This window comes from Lepidothrix coronata, unplaced genomic scaffold, assembly GCF_001604755.1.
Source record: "Lepidothrix coronata isolate B3197 unplaced genomic scaffold, Lepidothrix_coronata-1.0 Scaffold1, whole genome shotgun sequence".
NCBI lineage: Eukaryota > Metazoa > Chordata > Aves > Passeriformes > Pipridae > Lepidothrix > Lepidothrix coronata.
The window spans coordinates 8,283,600-8,306,353 of NW_016690181.1; the positions used below are offsets into that span (position 1 = coordinate 8,283,600).

Below are 22,754 nucleotides of genomic sequence, written 5' to 3' on the forward strand. Positions count from 1 at the left end.
AGTGACTAATGACGTATTGAAATTCAGAATACACATTTTTTGTTAGCTGACAGGCAGGAAGAACAGTCAGCATCTTATGGTGACTGCTCAGTATCCTGCACAATTTGATGTGACATTTTGTAAGAATTGGCATTGACACAGCTAATGCCACAGTCAGAGAAGTGGTAGCTGGATTCCTCTCTGGTGGCCAGGCACCTGATAGACATGGCAGAGAGCATCTGGGTAATATCTACCTCCTTTATTAATAAATTGTAATGTTGCCTGAATGATCAGGAAACAATTTTTTGGGTTTGTATCATTTTATTAATCATCTGTATTGCTTAATTTTCTAGGGACCTGTCTTACACTGGCTTAAACAGATGATGGAGCTTATGAATCATCCTAGATGCAGATCTGTAGACCATGGGCATTTATAATGGAAAAATATGTAGATAGAGTTGGCCTGAAAAACAGCATTCATTCTGCTTGCAAAGATTATCTTGTTTATGTCCGTGGACTATCCCAGGTAAACCATCATTAACTTTTATAAATAGCACATTTGAAATATGTTTACATAAATAGGGGCCTCTGGTGGTCTAGTGGTTAGGGTGCAGGACTCTCACCGCTGCGACCCGGGTTCGATTCCCAGCCCCCCGGGCAGATGGAGCTCGTCAGCCCTGTAAGGCAATCCATCTAAGAGAAGGTCACTCTAAACAAACCTATGTCCTGAGACCCTCACTGCCACTGTCCAAGCTTGCTCGGCCCCGGCAGATGAACCTCAGGATTAAAGGGTGGGCTCAGTTCAGCGCACGCTGTGTCTCACCTAAAAAATCCACTACGCAGGCTCGAAGGGTTAATGACCTTTCCCAAATCTTCGCTCGCGAAGACTGGCCATTACATGAGATAAAGCCTGCACACAAGCTTTCATTCCCATTAAATCGAAGGTCAGCTCCTTGAGCTCCACACCATATTCATGTCCATTTTCACCTTTTTCACAGGCAGACACTCCTGGAATTCTTTGTAAAGTCAGTAAGGTCACCAGTAAGCAGGTAAAAAGTGGTACCACCAATAAGGGTTCTACTACCTGTCTTTCATTTGCAGAAATCCAAAACACTCTTCTAAAATACAATGCAAGGCACAAAGACTTTTCATTTAGTTTGGTTTTAACAATATTTGTTACCACATTGTGCTGGTTTTGGTTGGGGTAGAGTTAATTTTCTTCACAGTGGATGGTATGGGGCTGTGTTATGGATTTGTGTTGAACACGGGGTTGATAATACAGAGATGATTTTGTTATTGCTGAGCAGGGCTTACACAGAGCCAAGGCCTCTTCTGCTTTTGGTACTGCCACACTGGTGAGGAAGCTGGGAGTGCGTGGGAGATTGAGAGGAGACACAGCAGGGACAGCTGACTCCAACTGACCAAAGGGATACTCCAGACCATATGGCATCACACTCAGTATAAAAACTGGGGGGGAAGAAGAGAGGACGTTTGGAGTGATGCCATTTGTCTTCTCAGGTAACTGTTACATCTGATGGGGCCTTACTCTCCTGGACATGGCTGAACACCTGCATGCCCATGGGAAGCAGTGAATTAATTCTTTGTTTTGCTTTGCTTGTGTGCACAAGCTTTTGGTTTCCCTGTTGAAGTGTCTTTATCTCAAACCATGAGTTTTCTACCTTATCCCCTTCTGATTCTCTACCCCATCCTACTGGTGTGAGAGTGAGTGAGTGGCTGCTTGGGGCTTGGTGTCTGCCTGAGGTTAAACCATGACACATATCTATAGGTAACTAAGCTAAGAAGAGTTTAGACTACAGAAAGCCTTCATAGGGATTCTACAAAAGCAACTCTATTTTCCTCTACCAACATAGTTACGGAAAGTATACACACATTCCCTATGACCTTGTGCTGACCTTCATGTAATTCTAGGAAACATTTTATGTAGACATAGCAAAATAGTGGAAAAACTTTTGTTTACAAAACTCGACCCCAAAATCCTAACTGAAATTAGATGCCAAAACAGAACATACCCAACTTCACCCCATTAACAATATTTCTGTTATCCACTCATTGCACATTTGAAAAGTTTGTCCACACTGCATATTTATCAGTATGCTCCATCTCTCAAATGAATACTCAAAGCAGTAGGGATTCTTTTTTTGCTTCTTCTCCTAAGAAGCCATTGACTTCAACCTTCCTTGTAGACGAGTAATCTAAAACTTTTATACTACAAACTGGAATTTTTTATGTATTTCAAAAGGAAGACATCTTACAATAGAACACCAAATCCTCTGAGCTGATCAAGTTATTATCTGGTTATTATGCCTAAGGAGCTGAGAGAAATATATGAATTTCAGGTGTCTAATTTAACATCTAATTGAAATCTTTTTGAGAGCTCTCTGGGAATAGAATCCTGCTCTAATAGAAAACTGCCAGTTTGCTTAAGATTGCTTCTGTGATTTACTCTCCAAAGAAAAAATCACTTTCATTTACCGTTCCTGCATTTCCAAATTAAAGGGGGGGAAGAATGCAATAATTATATTAATAACTGAAGTATTTTGCTAGTGGCTGTTTTATGAAGTAATATCGTAAATAAAATACCTTAAAGTTGACATTTTCAAAAGTCTATTAATAACTGGCAACTCAGTTCTTTTATTAATCTGAGTGGAGTTACAGTTAACTGAACAGCCTGTCTCTGTCCTTCTAAAACTTGTATTTCCGTGTAATTATGGCATCTATGATTCACTTGGTCAAATTATGCAAAGTATGCACATACACTCAGCAGTGATTTCATTGCATACTCATAGGAAAACTCACTAGTTCACTGACAACAAATTAAAAAAAAAGCTGGGGGGAAGACATACACTATGATCTCATATAAGCTTAACATATACTGGGGTACGCAGGAGAAAAAAAGTTTGTCTTGAGCTTGGGGCACTGGACTGGAAGTCAATAAATCTTTTCCAGTTTTCCACTTCTGCTTCATCATTCTGGACAAGTCATTCAATCTTTGTGTCTTTACTGGCCTCTGAGAAGACATAACTCTTCCATCTTCTTTCACTTAGTCGATCCTGTCTTTAAGTTCTGCCATGTTCTTGTTGCATTTATGCACAGCACATAGCAGAAACAAACCTCAGTTGAGGCCTATCAGTAAGACCTTAAACCAAAGAAACTCAATGGAAGCCGTATTTTAGGTGATAAATGCTGCCATGCCACAGATAAAGATAAAATGACAGGCATGGTAAATACTTTTTTGAATGCTGAAACTACAGACAAAAAAAAAGGGAGAATAGAAGGGCAGAATTCTTCTTTCCTAATCCCAGCCATATAAAAATTAGGTTTCTAGATTAAGGTAGTTAATTAGCAAAAAATGGCCCAGCCAGAGCTTGTGGATGGAGATATACTACATCTTATGACAAATGCCTATAGCAAATGGGATGAATCACTTTATGGAGTTGCTTATCTCTGCCTCTTGATGACTGAAGGACTAAATTAGACTGCATCTAAAGCTGAAGTTAGGTGAGATGAATCCCACTTTCAATGCAAGTTTATATTGAGTGGATGGAAAATATGCATCAACTGCACTCATGTGTATGCAGGGAGGGAAATAAGAACAAATAAAGACCCTAGGAAGCAGGCATTAAGACATAAAAAAGCTATGATGTCTTTTATGAAAGACAGTATTTAGTAGAAATAAAGGAGAGAATAAATTCCTGGGTAGAGAAGGAAAATGTTCTACGATAATGTACTTCAACCATCGAGTGCATGCTGGTTCAAACTGCAGTGGCCTGTGGGAGGTCATGTATGCTGCTCTGTCGATACTGAAATCCTGTAATATGTGTATGTCTAAAGTGAGGAAAGAAAGATGAAGGAACATTGGAGGACAACACAAATAATTTGCTGGGTCATTCACCAAGCCACTTCCTAACAGCTTTTGACAGAAAAACATTTTCAGGTAGACAAGTTGTTCTTTAACAATTAGCCAGGTTATAAACTGGGTATTAGCAGAGCTTCATTTTTCAAACTTTGCCCAGCAATACATTCAGAGATACATACCTTATCCTGAAGTGCCTCACAAGTATTTCCACAGCACAGACATTTGACATGCTGCTATTTTTCATAAGGAATAGTCTTCCATTCTCTAAGAAAATCAATTAGGCAGCCACATTCTGTTGCCCTTCCATAACAGAGTTGTTTTGATGGACAGAGAACAGTCTCATTTCAAAGCAGAGATGTCTCCAGGGAAAATATTTTTCCCTCTCTAAACTAGTTCTGCCATGAGCAACGAAAGACTTAATTTTCAAGGCAATGACAATTTGAAGCACTGAGGGATTTTCAAATGGACCAGTTCAGTCTTGACAGTTCTAAAAATCAGGCCACAGTTATATTATCTAAATGAAGACACAAATATGTTTATAATTTAGGGGAAAAACTGCCTTCATCTTAAATAGCCTGGCACCAACCAAATGGTTGTGAAAATTGTAAATCCTTCTTCTTGAAAAATGCAGCAACTCTTAACCAATGTAATAATACTCAGTTTCTTTCATAACCTAACTTTTCCTCAAATGGACATGAATTTTGCATGCAGTGGGATCTTTATCTATTTTTCATGAGATATAGTTTAAAGAATCATATGCAGTCCTTTATGAACACTGCAGGCTGCTACAACCCTCCTTCCTCTTTGGTTTTATACAGAAGTTATCAAATGAGAAAGCTATAAAACCTCATTCTAGTTTTTTTTTTTGTTCTTTTTTTTATTTTGTGTGCCAATGGATATATCTAGAGGCAAAAACCTTGAATTATGTCAATCCTTAGAGAAAAGAGTGAGTATTTTTATTCACAGAATGGTGGGCATCAAAGCTTGAGAGGTCATTTTAGTACATCTACTTTTTCCCAAAGCAGACTTGTTCCTTATAGTAAAGGGTTTATTGCAAGGAACTAAACACAACTGAGCTCAGGACAGGAGGCACCATATGCACTGCTACAACACCAAACCTTCATTGGTCGTGCATCATTTATAAACTTGATTTAAGCCTCATGGGAACATTAATAAGCATATGAAACTATCAAAACTGGCCCATTTTAGCCAGAAGCTAACTTCAGCTTCTATCACAATGATCAGGCAGGGGAAAGGAGTGGTGAAGAATTCTCTGCAATAGAAACATCCCCAAAAGTTAATGCTCACACTGACTATTTGGATAGGAAGCTTAATGACTTAAAATAAGCCTGTGAGCAATCCACACCTTCTGTTGCAGTTTGAAAAGAATTGAAATTCTGAAGGAAAATGGCAATTCTAAATTAAAGCTTGTATTGACTGTGTCTCATTAAAACACTCACAGTCCATAAAGCAAACCTCTCCACACCAGACCTAGACAATGCAGACTCTCAGCAGCATCTTGCTGCTACTCATTTCCAAGGGAACAAATCTCAATTCTGACCACAATACATTTTAAACCCTTTTTTTTTTCTGAACTGTCATGTTAAAGGGACCATTCACTACCTCCTTGTTGCAGAAAATGGTTCCTATATTAAGCCATGAGATCACTGAAAAATTAAATGGCCCATTATTCTGCATAAGTAAGGATTTGTTAAAAGGTCGGGAAGTGCAAGAGTTTACTTGAATATTCTGTGAGTTAAATAAATTAAATATTAAAAAGCCCATATAGCATTTGAAGTATTGAAGTACACATTTTGAAAATATAGGATTATATAGTAGCAGTGTGAGAGATAAAATAGAGAGTTTATCTCAATTCTTAATGTATTTAAGAATTCATTATCAATTTAAAAATCACTAATATGACATGTTAACTCACAGCAGTTCCACACACTTCATCGAGATCCCTCTGTTCTTGTGGAAATAACATTAGAAGCTAAAAGGAAAAAAAAATACCCCAAGCCCCTAGTGTTTAAACAAATAAATCTGACCTCATACCTCTTGGGGTTTGCTGTCCAGTGGCTGTGGAACTGACAAGTTTCTGAACTTCAGTTGAATAGGCTTATCAAAAACGGGTGTACAATAAGTCACTGTCTGTTCCACCTCTCCTGGAAGAACTAATGACCCTGCTGAATAAAAAATAGTCAACATTAACCTTCCAGTCGACGTATAAATTAGCAAAATCTTGTTAAAATCTTGTACTGCTCAGAACACAAGCAGAATCTTGTTAGTCAAAGTGTGCTGTACTCATTGTTGCATAAGCTATCATCAAAACAGATCCATGCAGTCCTGAGCCACAATCTAAATAGTAATACTATACTAAGCAAAAATCAAGGTAGGTCTTCTTTCTTGAGGATGCTGCATTAAAAAATCTGGATGTAGATGCTCTTAAACTCAGAGAACACCTGGGATTACACCCATTTTATTCATAACAAAGATGGAAGGTCCTGAGCAGAGATGTCTGCAGTAGAAGTTATAAAATACCTCATTTGCCATTGACTAGACAGGTAGGCTCATTCATTTCTCATCACCTGTACACTGAGCATTAAGAATCATTGCAAAGCATCCTAATATGACTCTCCCAAAACATTAAGTAAAAACACCTGGTAGAAGTACTAATATTCCCCACTACAGTGCCAGATGACTCTCTCATCCAAGGATATTTCATGGCTGTTTTTTCCTCCCTAAACTTTCCAAAAAGAGGTACTTGAGAGGACTTCCCCATACCTGGGATAGAGCAACATGTGACCTGTCCATGCGGGTAGGATTTGGCCCACAGTTCACAAAGGCACAGCCTTTTAGAATCGCTCTGCCTTTACAAACTTAAGCAAAACACTGGGAACAGCGGGTTTGCATTCTGTGACAGATCAGAAGGATATGCCTTAGGTTGAAAAATATCTTTTAACATGAATCAATCTCAGCTCTGCTACAGCACAGATGCGTCCATCTTGTCTCAGTAATGTTTTTATGAAAGAACTTAAGGGGACCATATGTCTTGCAATTTAGTCAAAGAATTATGTAAATCTACCTGCTATTTTTTTCCATCTGATACACAAGTATCTTTACAGTTTTACACTACATTTACATTCCTCTTGAAATTTCAGAATAAATTTTCAAAGCATTGCTTAAATGTTAGTTAATGGAACCAATAAGAGTATACAGAGATGCAGGGTGGAAAGGATGAAGTTACTATTTAACTCTACCTGCATAATTTTACCAAAGTAGTGGAGTTATGGACCTCTCATTCTTCTGTGAATCTGCATTTGAAAATAATGATTTCCTAGCTAGGCCTTTGTAAAAAAAGCCATGATCAAATTCTTCATTTAGCTTTCTTCTGGGAATAGTGTACTATTTCAAAGCCAACGGGGTTTGGAGTTGCAAAGTAAAATGTTCTTTTAAAAGGAGTTGAATTAATTCCCTTGAGTATTTCATTCCTGGATTTTTGTTTCTTGGTTCATATTCACACATAAGTGCTTTCATTTTCATACCTATTCTCTTGGTTGTGTATGTCAATCTCTAGCCACCTATGTGCTTTCAGTACTTGTTCTCAGCATAGCATCTGTTCTGATTCTGCACCAGTTATATGAGAAAGCTTCCTGAAAAGGACAGCACAGTCCACGGGTATCTATGTCTTCACATGCTCTGCAGCTCCTTTTTTCATAATTTGGGTCAAAACTATTTGTAGGACAGGAGGAAGATGAGAATGCTTATTTAAAGACAATGGCATCTTCCAGTATTGTTTCAAACGTGCACCCTAAATCCAGACTCTCACTAAAGTAAGGGAAGTCTGGACATGAAGAGGTTTGTATCACCTCCTGATACAAACACTGATTATTTCTGCACTGAGAGCTTCTCCCCCTCAACAGCCCAATCCAGAGAGAGAAGATGAGGAGGAAGCACTGTTATGCAACAGTCTGGCAATGGCTCAGAAAGATAACTCTTAAGAATTAGGACAACAGAAGGAAACTTATTTTTGCTTTTAGCAAGAAGTGCTTGTCATACTCAGAATGTCAATTCCACTTTTTAAGGCTTGTTAGAAATGCAAATAATGTTTCAAATTCCCTTCAATCACCCCATAAGAATGTAATCAACCTTTGTTTGCCAGTAGACATGCCAGAAATGAGCTTTGCCTCTCTCTATCCTGGCTGTGTGACAGCATATGAAAGTCTAATTGGTAAATGCTGCTTTCCCTGATAATGTTTAATAAAGAAACTCCTTCAGAGAGAAAAATTAGAGAGTTTTGACAGTCCTTCTCAGTGGGAGAACCCAAAGGAACTCCAGGCTATTGTAAGTTCTAGCCAGTACCTCACAGCTTGTTTAGGCTGCTGCTACAGCACTACTGGATGATGATCCTAATTAAGCTGCTAATTATGTTCTCTGTGGAGGTGATTAATTAGCAACAGGAAAGCCTTGGATACTGCCAACGGCACCATATATAGAAATAACTGAACAGGCAGTGATATCAAAAAAACTGAGAAGACATTTTGAAATGCACCTCTCATATCATAAAGAATCAACTCCCTGGATGATATAGCAGTGAACACCAATGATTTTACTCAAGTCCAGCATACTTTAAGGAGGGCACATTTGGAAACTGAACAATTCTCTTTAGTCCCTCCCCCCTCAAAACCCAGAAAGTGATTATTTAATCTGTCAACAGTGCTGAGTTGGACTTTTTGCTTATTGTGTACCATTAATTATAGGTATAGAAAAAAAATCTACTGGCACAGGTCTGCTTCGAACTTTCAGAAGTAAAGAACTTCAAAGTCCTGTCTATATCTTTAACTTTATGGTAGCCAAACAATGCCCAAATATATATGCACTGACACAGATTTTACCACTTTCAGACACTACATTTCACAAAAATGCTGTTGATGGGGAGCTGAGAAGGGAGGTAATGATAACAAAAAAAGCTTAAAAGCTAAATTTTGCAGTCTCCTCTGATTCTCATGCTTCAGGCTGTTAGTCCCGAAGAGCTGCCTAGTGTGAAATCATCTCAAGGCAGTGCTAAATGGATTGCAGAGACTGGAGGAGAAAAACAAGAAAGGGATTCACCAGCTGGGGGGAGCCCCGTACTTAGAAAAATCCACCTAATTTAACTCTGAATCCTCTTCCTCAATCTGACTTTTCTGGAGGTAAGCATAGACTCAAAATATAAATGAAAAAGGCACAGATTATGAAAAATAAAAGATATTGATATAATTTGCTTAAAGAATTATTTAATTAATCAATAGTTATGCTTGGCCTCAGCTTCAAAGTAACTGAGTCAATTGGGTTCTCCTCAGCCTCTGTAGGGTTACAGACAACCAGGACCTTGAAAAGATAAATTTGCAGTAACTCAGTGTTCCAAGCTGGACTAGGATGAGACTGACATCCTGCCTATGTAGTCTCACCCATATATTTAATTAGTCCTGTTGTAATTTTACTTAATTTAATTTTAATTTTCTCTTGTATTTAAAAAATAGCACACTCCAGGTCTCTAGATGTGCTTTTTACATATTTTGTACTTTATACAAATATTACCTATTATTACCTAACTACCCTTCAAGCCCTGCAGCAAGAGATTTGTAACCAGACCTGGAAAGGAATTCTGTTGATCAAACACAGGGCAACACAGGCACTAGGTATTCTCCATCTATCCCTGGAGAAAGCCTGATCATCTCTATTGTTGCCTTAAGCAACTTACAGTTACAGATTAAATGCAGTGAGAAAGAGCGATTAAACAGTTCACCATACACACGCTGTCTCTACACGAAGCATTAAAGTTATAGTTTATAGTTTAGGGCAACAATTTTACTTTGCCAATCATGGTTTACTGTGCCAAAGTCCCACAATGCAAAGCATTGCCCTGGTTTCAAGCTTTCAGCCCAGTGATGTCAAAGAAAAACAGCCACAATGAATTTCCATATTGGCCAACTCCATGGGCTGTTTTTTATTTGTAAGAAGCAGCTGCATGCATTTACAACTTAAAAGACATTGAACTTTGCAAAATACATCAGAAAAAAGAAAAAAAAACCACTAGAATGACTCTTCCAGGACATTTCCCAAAAAGCACTAGTTTATATGAGATATTTTAACACCTATTTTCTATCATGCTTTTCACACTTGTCAACTTTGAGCCACTTGCCCCTAGGTGCGAATATTTATTATATTAATGTACAGTTGCTAACTTAGCTAACTGATCTGCCCTTTACAGCTAAATGAAGCACAGAGATAAAAGCTTATGGCAATTACACTAGCAAGGTATGATATTTTTTACTGTGTAAAAAAAGATACAATATTTTTAGCTTGTTTTGTCAATATGAAGTCTTAAATCAATCATTTGTTCTGACATATAGGTGGCAGCATTTACAAATGCCAACAAAAGAATGTCTTTCAAATTTGTGTCACACTTTGCCTCATTTATAAACTAACTGGAATTCTTCAGAATTAATCCTTATTAAGGTGGTCAATAGGGGTATTATTTTAGATTACTTTATTATTGCAAACAATAGAAGTGACACCATTTTATATTTTAAATTGCATTTTGTTGCTATGGTTTCTAATTTTACCTCTCTTATTATGAAGCCTTTCAAGTGGATTTTGACATGTAAGACAACCATCAAGCTATAAGTGCTATTTTCTGCACTTAGGAGTCAAGGGGAAATTTTTTACCCTGACTTAACAATGATCTCCACTGAAGAAGCCCCAGGCAAAATTCAGGCTGTGCGTTTCCCAGGTATAAATTTCGATGCTGTTCGCTTTCCTTACAGAGTTTAAAAGGAATAATAAGTTTCTGGCTCGGCAGTGTTTCCATGCTGTAAAATGCAATCTAAATGCTTAATGTTGTGATGAGTCTTGTTGATACAGTTTCTTTCCGCACTAAGGCAAGTCTGCCTCAAATGAAGTGCGTTTTACTAGGGGTTTCTAAACGTATGTGATTGATATTTACTCTTGCACACACACAAATACACAGAAATGACCCAAAAGCTGGATAAAGGCAAGGTCTGTCATCATTCCGAATGTGACGAGCTAACCCCAAGCACTGGCAGAGCTCTTCTTTCCTCACAGTTCCACTCAGTATTTTAGTGTTGAGCTTAATTCTCAGCAACCAATTTGGGGCCTGTTTGGAACTCGCAATATCTAACCATACTTTAATGAACTAGATATAAACAATTATCATTTCATTATGACACAAGTGAGGTTTTTATGCTTACACCAGTAAGCTCCAGGGTCTTTTTAACAGATATTAAGGCATAAACACAGAACAATGGTCTATGAAGGGAAAAATGGGCACATATGAACAGTGCACTCAAGAGAAATCTTTGATGTCTGTACCTGATACAGCACTGCTGTCTTCCTACCTCCTTTCTGAAATGTCCAGGTTGAAGTAAGAATGTTTGCTGTAAACATGACTTATGTTTATTAGGCTTATTATTTTCTTATGAGATACTAGAAGTCTCTAAGCCCTCTGACTTCATAGGAATTCTGCATATACAGAAAGACTAATCAAATCTTTACTGTAAGAGTGGACAGACCAATCAAACGGCAACGAGTAAGAAACCAAGGATCAAAGTCCTGCTCGGTAGCAGCTTCTGTCAGTGACCTCAGGTAAATCCCTTAATCTGTGTAGCTTGGTTTCTTTACACAATCACACGTATAGGTGAGGAAAATTAATTTAAACACTAAAAGAGTATCAATTCTGGTGGCAATAAAAACCACACAAGGACTAATGATAGACAAACAACTATAGACATTAACATTTCATTTATTTTTCAGAGGTGGGAGAGTTAAAATTATTATAGACATATTCAACAATTCAACACAACTCAAAATGCTCATAATTGGAACTCTTAAAGAACTTCACTGTGAATTCAAAGTTAGTCTCATCTATTTTAAGCCCAGGATGGAATCATTTTAATAGGTAGGGACAATATTTTCATTAAATACTTTCACTTTACAGAACTGTCTCTTAGCACCCAATTGCTGTGTAAAAAATTTCTTTAATCAAAATAATTTCAATACAAAACAGAAGTGCAGAAAACTGCAGAAATGTTGCTAACAAGAAGTGTTCTGCACTTCTAAAAATCTTGACAAAAATAACTGTTCACAAGGACACAGTTTAATAAATATTCCTTTTCATTTATTTTCTCATTACCTCTTAAGAGTGAGGAAATTAGTACTTTAATTTGGGGAATTGGGGCAATGTGGGGAATTTTCTGGCAATAGAAGAACTGAGGAATATCATCGCTTTTAGAGAAGAAACAGTTCTTTAATTAATGTTCATACTCTTGCATTCAAAGAAACATGTTCATGTTCATACTCTTTAATCATGTTCATACACTTGCATTCAAAGACAGAAAATGACAGTGAATATGGAGAGAGGAAACCTACCACTGCATGTCTCTTCATCTGAGTCTATATCTTCCCAATCTAAGTACTTGTCCACTTGCTGTAAAAAACCCAAATTCCAAAACAGATTAAAATGTATTAATTCCATTCCTTTTAGTACAACCTAGATCAAAGCAAAAATGCACTAAATTGTCTGCTTCATCTTCTCCATTCTCCCTTGCATTTTTCTGAGAAAGAATATGAATTTTCTTTGAAATGTGTAAACCAAAGGAAATACTTTTAGGTATAGGCAAAGAATTGCTGCCAAAATTGCCGCATATCAATGTAAGTGATGGGAAAGAAGCTCAAGCTGTACAGCAACTTTTTCAGGAACTCAGTGGAAAGATGGAGAAGTAAAATATTTTCATAGGAAAAAGATAAATGATAAGTTACTGTGTCATTTTTCAAGTTCACATCATAATGGCACAGAGACAGTACATGCTGTAGGCAAACTAGAGCTTGATCCTTCTGTTTTGACATTAATGGTGAACTGATTGGGAAGTAAAAAAGCTAAGAATAATTAAGTTTCTAGTATTTCATCTGGGACATTGCTCTACTGTTTTTTTAGACTGATGTTCCTTGAAAACAGTCTAAACCATCTAAAAGGTACCACAAGAAAAGGCATTTGTCATTTCAAGTATCACTTTGAATAGACGCACAGGGTGAAAGGCCTTTGCCAGCCTATATGTAAGTAGTGTTACCATGGAGGATTTAGTCTATGCACTGAGTTGTCTGCTGTGTTTCTATGAAGTAGTTAGAAATGCTCTTAGATAATTTTTTCCAACCTGGTTTGACAACATTCTCATCAAGAGTTACATAACCTTTACACTCTAAAAGTACATACTCACTAATATTTGAAAAAATTTTGGATTTCTCTCATTGTTCTTTCCCACAGATGGGAAATACATCAACAAATTGCAAGTAATTTATAAGTCAATAAAGCAAAAATCAGTCATGTTCTGATCATAATCTCCACTCTGAAAAAAATCAAAGAAAACCCCATCTTCACTCTTTCAGACAGACTGAGATTCTTTCCCTCTGGTCCACCAGCTTTCCATCTCTCATTCATCATTGTCTGCAGGTAGATAGGCAGAAATACCTACATGCACAAACCAGAACCAAAGTAAGTCAAAGCTTGTACTGATTTACACATACAATTCATAGAATCACAGAATAGGTAAGGTTGGAAGGGACCACTGGAGGTCACCTTGTCTAACTTCCCTACTCAAGCAGTGTCCCCTAGAACACATTACTCAGGATTGTGTTCAGACAGCTTTATATATGTTGTATATAAAAATTTTTTAAGAAGTGAATGCAATGCTTCCGAAAATAAAACAGATGCAAGTATTTCCCTGAAAACCTACACAGGACCAGACTGAATCAATTGGAACAACAATGCAAGTAACCATAACATGCCTAAAAAGCAGCATTTAGAGGAGTAGCACTGTTTTCAATAGCAGTTTTTTCCCCTCTTTCCTTTCCTCAGGGCAGGCTTAAAGATCACAGTGGTCAATTTACCCCATTACAGCCTCCTCCTGCTACTACACTAGTAATTTTTCTAATGCATTCTACTATCACTGTATTTGTTTCTTAAACTGCAAATGTGGCAAAAATGTGCAGCCATGTCTGGAGCTTTTTTCCTTAGATACAAAGACAAGCATTAAGATGTTCTATTACAAAAAGGATACTGGAATTCAGACATTGCTTTACGGGGCAGAAAGACAATTCAGGAGACCCAAAGACAGACTATCCCAATGAAGCAACACTATTCTTCACAAAAAAAATGTTAAAAAGAATCTTGTCATTATTATTACACAATTAACTGACAGAATGTGATTGTTTTAAAAGCCTTGCTTGATTCCACCTCAAGTGGAATAGTCCTAGTGGGGAGGAAAATGGCATTTTGTGCTCTGACTGAGGCCTGGCAGGCCCACCATTTGAAGACCCCTAAGTGTGTTGCTCTGTGTATTGCACAAAAGGACCTGCTACTTCTATTTTAATAAAAACTTTAATGAAGGGAAATTTTGAGTACAGACTAGATTACAGCTTTGTCACTTTGTTCAGGTAGGAGGGCAGAAGTTCTTAACAAGTTGACTCAGATTTTCATCTCACTCTGTCCAGATGATGTCTGTTGTTTTCCTGTCTCTACACGTTAAATCCCTAATCTCATATGTTTCAGAAGACTAAAAATGCCTCTGGCCTGCCTACTGTTTACTTAGGCATTACTTCAGGCATCTGAGGTAATCCAGCTTCGGTAACACAGAACTCCATACTTCCTAAAATCTACAAGAAACAAAATAAATCTCTAGGTGCTGGCATCCATACTCTCAAGATTTCTTTTCCTTTTTGCCAACCTCTACTGCTAACTGCAGTCTTCGGCAAAAGCATCACATGGCTCATTGCAGGGCACCTTATTTAATAGTCGGATCATGGCAGCTCTTCAGCAAGGCAAATGCCACTGCCAAACACGATCCCTGCAGGTGCCTTTCTAAGCATTAAACACTTACATAGTATTTTAAATATTTGCCTCGAATCAGATAAATACCACTAGCCTCTAACATTTGAACAGTGTATCTCTTCATATTTTCATCTCTTTGAATGTGGTGCCTGTCCACTTGGACAGTTGTAACTCCTTACCTTATTCTCATTTGGCATCTGTGATGGAAGAGATACCCACATTTCTTTGCTTCTTTCAGGTAAGCCATTCTGTTTACTTCTGTTTGATAATTCAGAAGTAGAAAATATTTTTCTTAAGTAGTCCACTTTATTTCCTTGAATTGTCTTCTCCTCTTTCTCTGCAAGGAGAATCACACCAGGTCAGATAACATAAAGCACTATCCAAGAAAAAGAAAAACATGTATTTCCTTAGATCTAATATTGACTTATTTTACACATTCACTTTTCCTCTCATGCTCAGAGCTTCCATGTGCAACATAAACAAGTATTTTGCAGCCCTTATCATAAAACTGAATATTCAGTTTGAACTTCAAGTGCATAGAGTATCACCTATTCCTCCATACTGAAGACTTAATTCTCTCAAAAGCTTATGCAATGTACAGAAAAATGTATAAAACCAACCAAGAGCTGAAATACCAAAAAAAGCAAGACAGTAGAATTATACCTTAGCTTTTATTCTAAAACTTTACTTAAATTCTCTCTCAATTCTGGAAAAATGGCACATAACATGTATGTCCATGTCTTCGTCTGACACTGCAAACAACAATATATATGAAGAGTCTCTTCTTTGAGACACTACTATACACCAGTCCAATGGCAACTGCACTCCCAACACTTATATCTCTAATTGTAAAAGTCCATCAATGATGCTTACATGGGATCTGTGCTTACAAAATCACTTGATTTGTCAAGGAGATAACTAATCAATGATGTATCTTCTGACCAAGCACAAGAAAGGGCTCTGATGTTGATCACAGTACAGAGATGATCTGGGCCACAAATGCAGTAATTCTTACACTTTCTACATCAGTATCTTGGTTCACATGTGAACCTCACAACCACTAAAAAAAATGCCCATGTTGTCTAGTACAGAAGTGAGCTTTGGCAGTTCTTCTCAGAGCTGGTACTGATACTGGCTGGTCCAGGGTCAGCATTCACAGAGCTCCTGGGTGTCCACGGACACCACCACTAGAACCTCCACCACTCCTCCACCAGTTCAGGGCTGTGTGATGAGATGAACTGACAGGTCCTATAATTCAACTCCTGTGTCTTTAGTTAGTAAAACACCTCATTTCTTTACACAGTGTTGCTTTCAGTGTTTAACAGCTATAGAATGCTCAGCAATCTGAGGGGAATATTTTGCAACTAAATAACTTTTTTATTGGGATCAGACTAACAAACAGCAGTATGCCAGTGATACTTCATTGCCAAAAGTTTAGGCCCAGAAATTAAAGAACAAATATAGATGTTCAAGCAGGGTTTGTTCCCTTAAGAAATTCCTTTGGTCTTGAAAGACAGACTGGAAAAATGTTTTGACAGTGTATTTACAGAAGATCAGAATAACTTCTCTTGGGCTTATTTTATACATCAATAGTGGCTAATTGAGTCCTCACTGAAAATAGGGAAGTATTCAGAAACAGAACTGAGTATTTCAATGATAATTTTTGACATCTTTCAGACCTTTAACAACTCCTTGGACAACAACAGCAAAGTTAAGACAACTATAAGAGCTTCTGACTGTCCAACCAGCCAGGGTCCCAGGGCACAAAGACTTAGGCTACATCTAGGTGATCATCAAATGAAATGTCAACAGTACTGGCTGGATCTGGGAGCTGCTTACAGACAAGTATGTGCATGGATGTATGGATTTCCAAATCCATGCTGTATAGTTGGGCTTTTTCCCTTCAACATGGCAAAAAATAATCATGGCCAAAATAAAAAAGCAGTACTTTTTCTTTTAAAAGTCCCATTATCAAATATGAAGCAGCAGTAAAGTTTTAGAATAAAGGACAATCAGTTCAAAAAAACTTCACACCATATTCTCTTAATGAAAAACAAATGCTCATTCAGTGAAGTTTTTTGGGTTTAGTTTAAAAAATCCGCTTTGCAACAACAAGAAACACTGTAGTGCATTTCTAAAGCGTAATTATATGTTACAAGCATTGAAGTAATTCTTGTGGAGAGTACTAATGATGCCCTTGGGGTTACTACACTGAGCCATACAGCAGAATTCTTAATACCCTGGGACAGCTCTGTGCTGCCATTACTATGACACACAGAAAGGACTGGCAGAATGGGTATAACCTGAAGTCCACACTCTTATATAAAGTAAGGTTCATAGAAAGAAAATTGCACCAGACCAGAGCAATCTAGCAAACAGATTTTAATGTTCACATCACAGATGGATTCTCTGAATAATTCCTAAATCCCAGGACTCTGTGACATGTGGCTTCTCCCCACTTTTTTAGCAAGTACTTTCCTAAAACAATATTTGGATACAGCAGTACATATGAGCAATCTCTTCCTCCTACACACTCTCTTTTTCAAGCCGTGGAAATGAAGCAGCATTAGACAAGAAACCCTCTTTTAAATTCTTGACTGCTAAAATCATTACCCACTATTTGAAGAGACTTTTACAGTCACCCTACTTCTTTACAGTCACCCTACTTCATAGGAAGAACTAGATGGCTATCTCAAAAAGCTTCAATTTTTTGTTACTGTAGTAGTAAAGCATGGATGGACATCCTGTTTTATACAAAGAACTTGCAAGTTTTATCTTAAAGACTGACAAGACACGAAAGGATATTAGTGTATTTTAAGGTAAGTGTATACTGGTGAATTACTGCAGCCAAACATCTGCAGACCTATAGAGTAACGAGGGACTGAGGACCCAGTATCCTCCCTGTCCACATCAGGAGCATTTATGTATGAGAAGTGATAAAATGCTTCCAGAAGCCATACAATTTTGTCAGCCAGACCAACAGAGAGACAAAAGAAATCATCACCGGAATGATCAGCAACATAATTCATACAGATGACAGACTCTAAACAAACATGATATTCCTGTACTAGCCCGTGCTTATTTTGGATACCACTGTGGTCATTCTTCTGGGATATAAATCAGATCATTCTTCTTGAAAATACGGGTTCTGAATTTCCCAAAGAAAATATCATTTTTAGCATCAAAAGACCTATGACACATAGTTGGGCAGTTATAATTAGGCAGTACATATGAGCTGACAAACTTCCTTTATTAGGTTATATATTTTCTGGACAGCTGAGCTATTGTCACAGCTAAAAAGCTAGATAGATTAAATGAGCTGGTAAGAAATCAAGTGCATTCATAGTCTTTATGTGCCATTTACCAACTCCCAGACTACAGCTAGAAGCATTATCCCTTTTCCTAAGAGATCAGTCATAAACTTCTGTCAGAAACCTTTTTCTGGTTAAGACCATTGTAGAGTTATTGGGTTACAGAATATTAAACATTACTTTTGATGAAACATTCCAACTGCAATGTGATACTAGATTAATGATCACAAGTGAAGAAAAATTCAGAAAAAAAATGCCTAAGCAACCCAAAGCAGTTGTTAAAAGCAAGTCTGCAGACAGAATAACAACTATGCAACCATGAGCATAATGAGGCCATGCCATATAAATTAAAGGGGGGGAGGTAAATTAAACATGTTGCTAGCCTCAAGCACGGTGCCTCAGGACCAGTGAGATCCACCTTCAGATGTCCAAAGTAATTACTGACACCTACAGCTTCCCAATGCATGTATCACTTAACTGGCTCCCTTGAAACAGATAACAGTCATGATCTTACAAAATATTATTAAAAACAACACACATAAGTTATTATAAAGCTAAGGAAACTGCAATCTGTAGTAGCAGACAAATATCACAAATGTATTTCTTTGCTAGTGTTCTGAATTTCAACCATTTCTGTTCCTGTTTCTGAAAAAGGGGAAGAAGGAATGATCACATTCAAGCCAGCAAGCGAATCACTCTGCCTTTCCCCTGACTAAGTGATAATTGACTCATTATTCACAGTCACAGCTCTCAACCTGCCAAGATCCTTTTGTAGAACACCGGCCTTCACAACATGTGACTTAAATCAAAAATAAGGGATACAAACACAACAGAATGTAGCAGAGGAAGAAAGCTGAAATGATGGAAAGATTCACATATTCATCCTGTAGACAGATTTTGTCTCACTTTTTAGACAATTTACTGTCTGTATCTTAAAAATGAAGTAAGAAGCCAACTTAGGTCTCTAGAAAAGTATATCTGAGTCTCTCAAGAGAAGTATCCATCATAATGGTGTGTCACCAAAGAGTATGGTGCACACTTCAGAAACACGTTTGTATCAGAAAGTATATGAAGCTTGATAAATTATTTTCTCTCCTGCTATCTATCCTCGATATTGCTTAAAATTCTCTTTGTCTTCCAATTTGGAAGGGAATCTTTTGAAAATGTCCACTGATCACTCACATCTTTCAAAGAATATTGGATTCACTTATCACAAAAGCAGAGAAGAGAGCTACCTGTATTATCAGGAAAAACTTACTGTCAGTGTAATCTGTTAGATGACATAGTAGTCCCAGAAGAATGATAAAAGTCTCATGGTCTGAAACATTTCAAAGCCAGACCAGACAGAGCAATCAGTAACATAACATAGAAAATCTGGCTTGGGATAACACACTGCACAAAACAATACTAACTACTAAATATTTCCCACCTTTTTTTCAATTGAATTAATTCATTCCAAAAACAAAAACTGATTGAGAATTATAAACAGACCCCTTAACTATAAAACAACAACAAAAAAAACATACAGGAAAGCTACTACTATAAGTTCCAACTTACTTTTTTATCTTCAAATCCTGGACTGAGGGCCAGCAGAAGGCCTGTGAATCCCTTAAATCCCTTCCAAGTTATGCTTTGATGAAAAACCTGGGATTCAAATACTACAGTGACTTTGTACAGGACTCCTGAACAAAGAACAATTTTAATCAGAGTAGCATAATAACTGTCTTGAACAGAGGTCAAAAGTACAAATTTCATGTTCATTCACTATCTCCATTCTTCAAACCCATCATCAGCAAACAACCACATTTTAAAACAAGAACAAAGACTGTCACTGAAATGTTTCCATAAAATATCACTTTGACATGTTCACAAGGTGGTAAAATACTGTAGAAGTACCTGTATTTACCTATTTGTAACTATGTAAACCGTTGTACCGCGCTGAGTCCATCTACCCTAAATGACAAGCTGTAAGAGGTAAAAAAACGACATTTCAAGGCTTAAAATCCAATTTGCTGGGAAGATAATTTTTAAAGCCTTCTATCAATTTTTGATAACACAATCAAAGCAGCCCCCAGATTTTCTGCAGTAATCCAACCAAAACTTCCAGCCTCCCTCTGCCTGTATGTTCTCCTGCTGAGAATAGAACAAAGTGTTTTGAAGTTACTTAGCCTAAAAAAGCCATTCTATGTTCTCCAGATATCTTACTGTTTCTGTGTATTTATATGCGTAAATCTCTGTAAATCAATGCAGTTTGTCCAAGTTTTCATCACAAAAACTCGAAGTATCCCATACAGTAAGTACCTGGAGGATTTCAGTATTAGGGTTCTATATGTCTGTCCATAAGTAAGAGCAATTCATGGGCAATTCAGGCACCTAAATTTCATCACACAGTCCTGTTTTAAGAGTCTTAGGGTACAGCCTCCTGCTGCCACCCAAAGAAGCAGGCGATGCATCATAGATACTGTGTCATATCTGCCCACCCTCAGCACTTGAATTGGCTCCCCTAAGTACCTGCATTCCTGTAAATCCCATTCCAATCTTACTCCACCAAAATCCTCACTAATTTCAATGACAGTGATCTCACAGTAGCACTGAGGAAGCAGAACTCCTCTGTCAAACTTGATCTATACAGCAAAGAAAATAACTTGACTAAAATACTTGCCTAAGTGTGCAAGTTAATGTTTGTAACACAAAAATTCAGCTGGTGCAGCCTTTTTGTCTAAGCTCTTTGATCTTATCCTGATTAAATAACAAATTAAATAACAAATAATCCGCAGAAAGTATTGTTTAGGTTTTTTTTTCCTTCAAAAAAGGTCATTTTTACTATAATCAGTAATATGGCCATGAATTTTTTTCTAAGTTATGCCAATTTTTTAAGGATATCTCACTACACTATGTCTTCAGCTAGGATAAGTCCATGGAGTGGGACAAGTAATTTCAGTGGGACTATTTCTCACCTAAAAGGGTCCCAATTGTTACTTTTGGTTGTTATTTTTGAATACTTACTATGTTTAAAAATCAGTTAGGAAAGGACTTTTCTTGTGTGTGCTCCTTCAGGGGAAAGATGAATGACTGCTACTCTCAAGTATATTTCAGCCATGCTCACATGCCTGCTCTAACTTAATGTACTATGGTAATACTTCTCTAAAACCAACTAAACTCCTAATTTTCAAAAGTTTAACTGTTCTTTTACTGTATCAGTCTCTTTCCCTTTTTACTAAATGGAACCTATGTTCTGGTTTTATATAGTGTTTATCTGTATCAATACCTATGTCTCTGTTGTGCTTTAAATAGTCTCAGTGCTAGAAAAGGGGCAATATTTCTTGTTTATACCTCATTCACACCAACTGATCATTTAAAAATAAGTATGATTCTTCCACAGTTCAACAATTTTTTTGCTGGATACCTTCTCCATTTGAACACTAATGTAGTCAGTTACTTGATAATTTCAGTAGCCTTCATGAGCAAAATCCTGCTTCTTCCAACAGAGGAAGATGAAAAATAATCTTAAAAAGAATTCAGAAAACCATGAGAGAAACACTAGAACAGATCCTCAGTGGATATTAACCAGTACAGTCCTATTAAGGGAGCTACACCTCTTAGTATACACCAGGGATCAAGTGATATCTATCACCACCAAGCAATGCCAACATACTAGAGCAGATTTCTAGTTCTAACAATAAAGAGTGTTTATGTGGTAGGGGGAAAAGCACAGATTTGTAAAGGCAGAGGCTGTACAACTGATAGTATTTTGTAACTATAATTTGAGAGAGTATAAGGATATAAAAGCTGTAACACTTTTTCCAGTTGATAAAGGTAGGCCTGTTCCAATAGTTTCAGAAAATCTACACTGTACTTCGCAGAATGCAAATACTGTTATATTTCATAAATTCCATTTCAGGGACAGTTTAAGAAGAGCTTTAAATTAGACAGTAACTAATTGGAGAATACTATTTCAATGTATAAGAGCTCCAGACTTCTGAGTTTTGACTACACTAAGCCATACTTTGAAGCTTAGCTAAGAAAAACAGAATGTATTTGAGTTTATTTCTTAACTAAGCACTGCATTTGTTACACTTGCTTTTTTTATTTTTTTTTACAGTCAAAGAAACCTCAAATGTGCTTAAAGTCATTCTCAGCACAAGGAACTACATTAAATACATATGTGGGGAGCACTTGAAAAGAGCAGGAGATATACTAAGAAATCAGGGCAGAATCAATTATGAAAACTTTCTGTGTACTTGCATCCTAGAAGAATTCAGCACTAGTAGGCAAGTAGACAAGTGCTGTAAGAAACAAGTGAATTGTATATAATTAAAAGCATCTGACATCTCCATACAAATTATTCCTTTCTTAACAAATAATATCATAAAAAGATTACAGCAGGTGGGAACAAACTAATAAAATGTCAGAGAGCCCAGGAAAATGCTTGATTTTAGACATAATATTCACAACATTAAAGCATCCTTAAAAGGTCTGGTTTTGGTTGTTGTTTTTTTTTAAAGGCAAATACCTACTTTCTTGAAATTAGGCAATTTGTATTTGATTTGTATTGTATTTGATTTTATACTGAACACAGAAAAGCACTCAATTCTATAAAGAGTTCAGCACTAAACTGGAAGCGAAGTCACTTGATTTCTGTTTCCTGATTGTCCTGTTAAGTCACTATATATAGCTCTGATCTCTGACATTATTTGCTCTG

The 22,754-nt window shown here is 37.1% G+C and overlaps 1 protein-coding gene across 12 annotated transcripts in view; it reads right to left on the reverse strand.

Annotated features, from left to right (window-relative positions):
* The window catches only part of CUNH11orf74 (chromosome unknown C11orf74 homolog), a 56,344-nt gene that overhangs the window by 15,017 nt on the left and 18,573 nt on the right, over nucleotides 1-22,754 (reverse strand). For 10 of the 12 annotated variants that reach the window (XR_001873382.1, XM_017806305.1, XM_017806278.1 and 7 more), the window contains 3 exons: nucleotides 14,921-15,078; nucleotides 12,287-12,344; nucleotides 5,912-6,042 (listed from right to left, as the gene is read on the reverse strand). Coding sequence is in view for 11 of the 12 variants with exons in the window: in XM_017806305.1 (XP_017661794.1) it covers nucleotides 5,912-6,042; nucleotides 12,287-12,344; nucleotides 14,921-15,078 (347 nt within the window). In the remaining variant the exon portion in view is untranslated. Of the gene's footprint in view, nucleotides 1-5,911; nucleotides 6,043-12,286; nucleotides 12,345-12,404; nucleotides 12,408-13,292; nucleotides 13,383-14,920; nucleotides 15,079-22,754 lie in introns of all 12 variants that reach the window. The other 2 variants (XM_017806337.1, XM_017806260.1) reach the window with 2 other exon arrangements.